General features: G+C 38.3%; 1 protein-coding gene across 1 annotated transcript; it reads left to right on the forward strand.

The window, feature by feature from the left end:
- Nucleotides 1–3,852: 3,852 nt before the first annotated feature.
- Nucleotides 3,853–6,322, forward strand: LOC149180436 (L-gulonolactone oxidase 2-like). The gene is made up of 2 exons (XM_089416124.1): nt 3,853–5,174; nt 5,265–6,322. Exons 1-2 carry the CDS (start codon nt 4,229–4,231, stop codon nt 6,140–6,142), a joined length of 1,824 nt encoding a protein of 607 aa, XP_089272250.1. The 5' UTR covers nt 3,853–4,228; the 3' UTR covers nt 6,143–6,322.
- Nucleotides 6,323–7,562: the final 1,240 nt, after the last annotated feature.

A 7,562-nucleotide genomic window follows, 5' to 3' on the forward strand; every position in this document is an offset into this window, starting at 1 on the left:
TCTTTTTAATTAAATTTATTTTTCAGAAAATGAAACATTTTGGTTTAAATTGCAATAAGATTTTGCTGAAATGATGTCTAACCTGTGGATATTAGATATTTTCAGTGAAGGTATTCAAATGCAAGTAAAGGCCAGTTGAACTGCTACTCAGTTAAAGGAGGAGCGAGCTTCCTCCCGTGAGAATTCCATGGAGGAGGGAAAAGATTCCATGAAATCGACAAGAAGCTTTTGTTAAAAAGGATATCTACGCTCCACATATCAGAATTTGCATGTATAAATTATTCAAATATATTAAAATCTACTCGAACTTACCAGAATTTAGGGGAAGCCTCCGCTTGAGGAAAGTCTAGTACTAGTGAGGGACAATATGAAGAGGGGCCTTCTTTGTGTTTAATTAGGATGCCTCTCTCCCACAGTCTCACTTTTTAATTATCATGATTCAACATTATAAACACAAGAAACATACTAATGAAGAATGGAGAAGTTGATTCTCAATTAATGCAAACCGCCATTTAGAAAATGAATATAAGATTTTGTTGACACAAGTTATCTGGAACGTACCAAAATACAATGCATTGTGTGTTTTTGACAGTAAGAACTGACCCCAGACAAACCAAAGTAGTAAGGTGAAGTAGGGGTTACACACAAGTAGGCTGTCAGAAGAATTGACCACTCCACATATCCTAGTGCTAGCTAGATATACATAAAAATATATATAAATTTTGAAACTTTTGATTTTTTTATATACCCGTCATTTTGACATTTTCAAAAATTATTTGCCAGTTAAGCCTGCCGTGTTCATTTCAGAATAAACTGTATTTTACTTGTAAAAAGTGGAAAAATGGCATAGGGGCATCAATTATAAAGCCTGATGCAAAGGAGAAATCTGCCATAAGCCGCAGCCAAAGCTGTTGTAGGTAGCCTGCAAATATTCAAAAGATTTCTTTAAAGGGCATGCCGTCGCTGAAAGTTTAAAAAATAAAAAAAGGAGGAGGAGAACATGTGTTCAAGTCAACTGAGCGATCAAATTTAAAGGCTAATTTTTGTTGTGTGAAAGTGAGGCAGTTTTTTGTTTCATTAAATTTGTTTTTAATAAGTGACAATCAAAAAGGGTGTTGTGAAGATTGGTTGATTCGAAAGGGATGATTTAAAAGTTGCCTTGAAATGTAAAGGCTTGGTCATAAAAAGGTTTTTTTTTAAAAAGGTTTTAATTATTGGAAAAATTAATTGTAGGGTTTTGTGCGGAAAGAAGATAATTTTTTAAAGTTTTTTTTATATGAAAAAAATAAAGATATATGGTATAAAGATTTTTTTTTAAGGGTTTTTTGGCAAAAGAATTGAAGGCTTTGTAAAGTCCATTCGTCTACAAAATTATTTGGTTTTTTGTCAAGCATGACAATTTTTGGGTGAAGATTGTGCCTTACGGGGGTGCATATTGAAAATCATATTTTATTTCGGGGGTGATATGGAAGATAGGGGGTGATATGGAAGATAGCCTCACGCAATCAGGAAAGAATCTATAAATGAGAGGAAAGACCACAGTCATGGGTTGTAAAGCGCAACTGAAGCATATGAGGAAAAGAAATCGAAAAGAAGAGGCAAAGATCATTGCCATGGTTAGAGAGGTTCAGGCTGTAACCGAGGAACTAAGAAGTTTGGCAGAAGACAAAGAAGAAATCAACGACGATTGGTGTAGCTTTGATTTGCTATGACCTCCTATGTTTACAAGTGAATATTTTGATCATTGGGTTATCAAGATGTTAACTTTTCTTCGAGCTAGAGAGTTAATTATGTACGAATCTAATAACACATATGACACAATATGTGATGTTTTAGCATTGAATGATAAAACAAGCATTGGATGAGAAATGTTTGTACAAGGTACAAAAAGCTACAACTTCCAAGGAAGCATGGAAGTTCCTAGAAGCAGAGTTTGGTGCAAGGGGGAGAGACATGCAACATCAGGTTATGTCACAAACAAAGAAGTCAATTGCAGATCTGAGAGTAGATGAATAAGACTCTAAGAGGAAAACAAAGCTTGGAGAACCCCACACAAAAGTGGATGATGGTTGTCAAAACCATAAAATTGAAACCCATTATGCATGCTTGAATATGGATGAAGAAGATGTAGCAAAGATTGCAGAGATAGAAGTTGAAGCCTTTGTTTATGAAGCAAAGCAAGAGCATATTAATGCTCAAGGAATCCATTGTAATGTGGATGATGCAAATGATGGTGAATCCCACTGTGATGAAACACATGTTGATGATTACTGGAAAGTGATATGTCAGTTGGTGAATCTAGCCGCAATTGATGGATTTGGTGAAGTTGAAATTGTCAATGAAATTGACAATGAGCACATCCATGCTCGTATATCCCACCATAGTGTGGATGAACATTATGTTGATGATATGTGTGGTTTCTTTTTTGAAACATGGATTGATTGTGGCAATATGGTAAGCACCATGTTTGATGAAGCATTGAAGGGTGAAGTTGCCACTGTAGTAGCAAGATATGAAGCAGTTGGAACTGCTCATGAAGCAGTATGTCATCTAGCAGCAATTGATGATCAAGAACAGGATAAAGTGATTGAAGAGTTTTTTATGAAAATATCCACTAACATAAAAGTGGGAGACAACCTCCATGCAGTTGAAAAGAAGGCAGATGTAGAGCAGGAAGCTCTCACTAAAGAAAGTCATATGAAAGATGTTTTTAACATTGTTTTTGAATATGCAAGTGTTCAAAATAACACAGGAGCAGAAGTTAAAAGAAAGGTTGTTAGTAAATTTGATGCAGATTTGAAGCTCATTGAAGAATGGATTCAGAAACCAATAGAACAAATTGATGTGAGTCTTAAAGAGGCAACTGGAATAAAAGAATTGAATGAAATGGTGAAAATGATCTTGAGTGTGCATATTACAGGAAAAATGAATGATGAAAGTGAAAATAATGATATGGATGTTCCTGAAGACAGATAAATGCATTGAAACCATTTTTCTTGAAATTGTGCTAAAACACAATTTAATCTTGTCTACTATATCTTCTTCTTCAAATATTCGTTCAACTAAACTCTTGTTCAATAAAATCGTTTTCTTTCTTTTTTTAATTATAAAAAAAAACCTTCCTCATAAATATCTCCAATTTTTTTTGGTTTTTAAATCCCTTTCTAACAAGCCACTCATAAAAAGAAAAACCCTTTATAAATTTGACCTTTTTCAATAGATAAAAAATGATTCTCAAAACCTTGGAATGCCTTCTATGTCAAAATCCTTCTAACTTTATGGCAAAACCTTTTATATTTCATAAACGTTTACCACCGTCCATAACCCATAAACATTTAGTAAATCAGTCCTTCGAAAAACATATCACTTTAACATGGGTCAAAATAATCCACGTAGCTTTAAAAAATAAAACCTTCCGTTGCCCTTTAAAAACCTATGTCAAAAGATTATTTAAAACCTGTAGGTGATTGTTGACCATACGTGGTTGCTTTCCCACGCCCCTCTCGGATTCTTTTCTATTTTGATCGGATTCAAAGCAGCGGCAGCCACGGTCAGCAGAAGCGGCGGAGGCGGCGACGAAAACACTTTTTCTTCCATAAAAAGCTTTAACGTTCCGCTTGATGCGTTAAAACTTGAGGCTGCGGCCATCACTCTGTTCAAATATAAAAAACCACAAGCTACAGCGTATCGCTCCGCAGCGGGTTTTTGTATTTTATTCTCGGCTTAATCGGTTAGACACTAAAGCTCTGCCCGCTGCGGCTACAGGCTCTTTAGATCTCGGCTTTTTTTATAAAATAAACAGGCGTTCATGCATTAAAAAAAAAAAAAAAAACTTTTTTATCATAAGGAGACTATCCATGAAAGTAACAGAAGCCGCAATTTTGGCTTTGGTCTCCTTCCGTTTTTCCCGCCGAAGAATTAATACCCTCCTGCTCTATTTTGCGCTCTTTGGATTTCATGTGATAAGCTTTGGATGTTTCGATTGATACAGTCAACGGTATTAGTTGTGATTGCAGCTGTTAGCGTTTCCAGGTTCAATGTTATGTACTTATCGTTGACGTAAATTGCGCGAATCAGATTTGCCGCCTTTCATACGCGTCGCCTTGTGATTAGCCATCTTTGGATCATTGTGCCAGACAGGCGTTCACCGACCATGTCTCCCTATCTCTCTATATAATTACTCAACTCATCTGCCAATCAATCAAAACCAACGAGCAAGAAGGAGAAGATGGCGTCATCTCTGGAAATTCCTGTCACTCATATCGCCTTGCGGCTGTGCATCATGGTTGTCGTTTATTTCTTAAGAGTAGGCGTTGAGGGGTGCAGCATTAGTCCTCCCACCGTGGTCTGCTCAGGAGGAGCAGGATGCGACATCTTCAACAACCAAGGCTTATGGGAAGATCGGGCCCCTTGCAGGGCGGCCACCGCTGTATTTCCTACCACGGAGGCAGGCCTAGTGGCCGCCGTCGCCGGTGCCGTAAAGAACAAACAGAAGATTAACGTGGTCAGCGGCCGCGCTCACAGCCACAACAGACTAGTGTGCGTGGGGGATGGTGGGCTCATCATCAGCACCAGAGACTACGCAGCCACTCCAGTTGTTAACGAAGCTTCCCAGACGATCACGGTGCAGGCGGGGGTGGTTATCCGAGATCTGCTGGACGAGGCCGCTAAGGTGGGCTTGACATTCCCCACCTCTACCTCGTGGGAGGGAGTGACGGCAGCCGGGTCTGTGAGCACCGGTGCCCATGGCAGCAGCCTTGTAGGCAAGGGCTCCGTCATCAATGAATACGTGGTGGCCATGCGGTTGGTCGTCCCTGCGCCTGCGTCGGAGGGTTATGCGAAGGTCATTGAATTGACGGAGAAGGATGAAGATCTGAGGGCCGCCAGATTTGCTCTCGGAACTCTGGGGGTCATCTCCACGATTACCTTCTCTCTGGAGCCTATGTTCAAGCGCTCCGTTTCGTTGACGTTGGAGGATGACGCTGGATTAGAGGATCGTCTCGAGAGCTTCCTGAGACAATATGAGTTTGCAAATATTTACTGGTATATTGCCCATGGAAAGGCTCTCATGGGACAAATCGATAGAGTTTCAGTAGAGACGCCTGGAGATGGGCTGCTGAAGGGCTCCTATGGGCCCACTACGGTGGCCAGTCTTGAGGCCGGCACTACAACCTGTGAGTACACTGTATTTATATTTATTGATTGAATATAAATTTGTACTAAATAAATATTGTTCTTATATCAATTGTGTGGTAATAATACAGTCGAGGCCATCCAAGCAAGCGAGGACGCAAATAAGCTGTGTAACTCGACGGGGGGGAATATGAACAACCGAGTCCTCAGTGGCGGCGGGTTTCTGAACGATGGAAATAGTTTCACGGGGTATCCCGTGGTGGGGTTCAACCATCGAATGGTTACCTCCGGCGGATGCGAAAAGTACCATGAGAAGTACGACGATGACGCAAGTTGCACGCCCACTCAGATCCTAGATAAGAACGAGCCCATCTGCTCCTGGGATCGCCGAGCACGCGGAAGATTGACGTTCGATCTGGAAATCAGAGTTCCCCTCTCTCAAGCTCCAGAGGCCATCAAGGACCTGAAGAATATAAGAGCTCTGAATCCCCAGGCTTTGTGTGGGCTCGAGGGGTCGGGAATCGTTATGCGGTCACTTAAGAAATCGGAGACAGCTTATTTGAGCCCCGCGGAGGACGCTGTGACATTTGAGATAATTTACTATCGCTCTCGGCAGGCCTACGTTCCCACATGGGATATGGACGTTTATCAAGAGATTGAGCAATTGCTGATAGAAAAGCATGGAGGAGCCCTGCACTGGGGAAAGTCCGGGGGTTACTTGTTCCAGGGATTGGCGGCCAATACTTTGAATTTGCAGCAATTTTTGGCAGTGAAAAATAGGCTTGATCCCGATGGCCTCTTCTCTAACGAATGGACTGACGGGCTTCTTGGTATTGGAGGCCAAAATGTGGAGGTCTGGAAGGAGGGTTGCGCTTTGGAGAAATTGTGCAAGTGCCAACAGGATATTCATTGCGACCCAAAATCGGGCTACCTATGTAAACCAGGCAGAGTATGGACCAACGCTCGCGTTTGCAGAAAGGGCGCCCTTAATTCGTCCTATTATCCTTAATGTTGACATTTGTTTTATGATGTGTCCTTATATAATGTTCACATATTATTATATTAGGGGTGGGGAAGGCCTTACCTCCCTCCTCACGGTCTCTCTCAACATACAATAATGTAGGATAAGGACACGTATCAAATAATAAGTAGATGGTTTAGCCATACATCTACTGCTCGCTTGTTTTGACTATGTATTTTAACCAGCAGCCATGTGACTGTTTTTTAACTAGCAGCCATCTGATGCTCGCATACTATTATCACCACGTAGTCACTAGAGATGCCTGCACAAATTCAATATGGGATATGAACTAGTTAATTAATGTTTTTTTGCTATCGATATCACCCAACTATTCGCTGATTGGAAATATTATTTTCAATTGTATGAATAATTCAATTTTTTATGAATATTATTATTATTATTCTTAATCCGGTAGAACTTAAGTAATTAATTTGTTTATTAATTATTATTAGTCTAGCATTGACTAAAATTTTGAAAAATAAATATTGTTTTTATTTCACATATTCTATGTCATAATTTATGGATATAGTTATAATATTCATCTATTATTTTTAAATATTTGTGTAGTTATTTTTTATTCTTAGTTTTGAAAGAAGTAAATAACATATTTATCATCACTTACTTCCAAACATAATTTAATTAAGATTTTGCATAAAAATGGATAGGAATAAGAAATAAATATATTTCCCAAGAGTTACTTCTCACCATTATTTATGTGTTCTTCAACACTTATGTAGGAGTAAAACTATAAATGTGTAAACTTACTAGTGGTTACTACCAAAATTTTTATGTAAGTCCACATGGCTAAGCAAGCAATTAATTTATCTACTTCACATCTCAATTTCCTCACAAAGCAGGACTATAGGATTTCATTTGTCTATTACCTACTATTAATTTAAATGTAGGCTATAATTTATTATGCAAATTTTCCAAAACATAATTTTTAAATTGGGTGGTAGGGGCTTATAATGTTTAAATTTGAAAAATAAATATTTATTTTTCAATATTATTAAAAAACTAATTTTCAAAGATTATTTATGCTTAAGTTTTGAAGGAAGTAAACAAAATATTTATTATTAGTTACTTCCCACCATAATTTAACCAAGTCCCCGCATAAATAGTAGATATGAATAAGATGTAAATACATATATTTATGAGGAGTTGCTTCTCACCATCATTTGTGTTTTCCTCAACACTTATGTATGAGTAAAACTATAAATATATAAACATGCTGGTGGCTACTACAGGGAAAATTATCCACTTAACATCTCAATTTATTAGTTCCTCCCAAAAAAGACTATAAGATTTCATTTCCCTTTTAACCACTATTAATTTACCACCAATGTAGGTAATACTTTATTATGCAAATTTTCCCATATTTTTTAACTTGAATAGCAGGGACTAAGTT

Source organism: Pinus tabuliformis, chromosome 3_2 (assembly GCF_031772625.1).
Source record: "Pinus tabuliformis cultivar Carrire ecotype Pingquan chromosome 3_2, CPIR1, whole genome shotgun sequence".
Classification (NCBI taxonomy): domain Eukaryota; kingdom Viridiplantae; phylum Streptophyta; class Pinopsida; order Pinales; family Pinaceae; genus Pinus; species Pinus tabuliformis.

Coding starts and splice junctions, on each gene's coding strand:
- LOC149180436 (XM_089416124.1), top strand. CDS start 4,229: ATGGCGTCATCTCTGGAAATTCCTGTCACTCATATCGCCTTGCGGCTG. Junction 5,175..5,264: donor TGAGGCCGGCACTACAACCT/GTGAGTACACTG, acceptor GTAATAATACAG/TCGAGGCCATCCAAGCAAGC.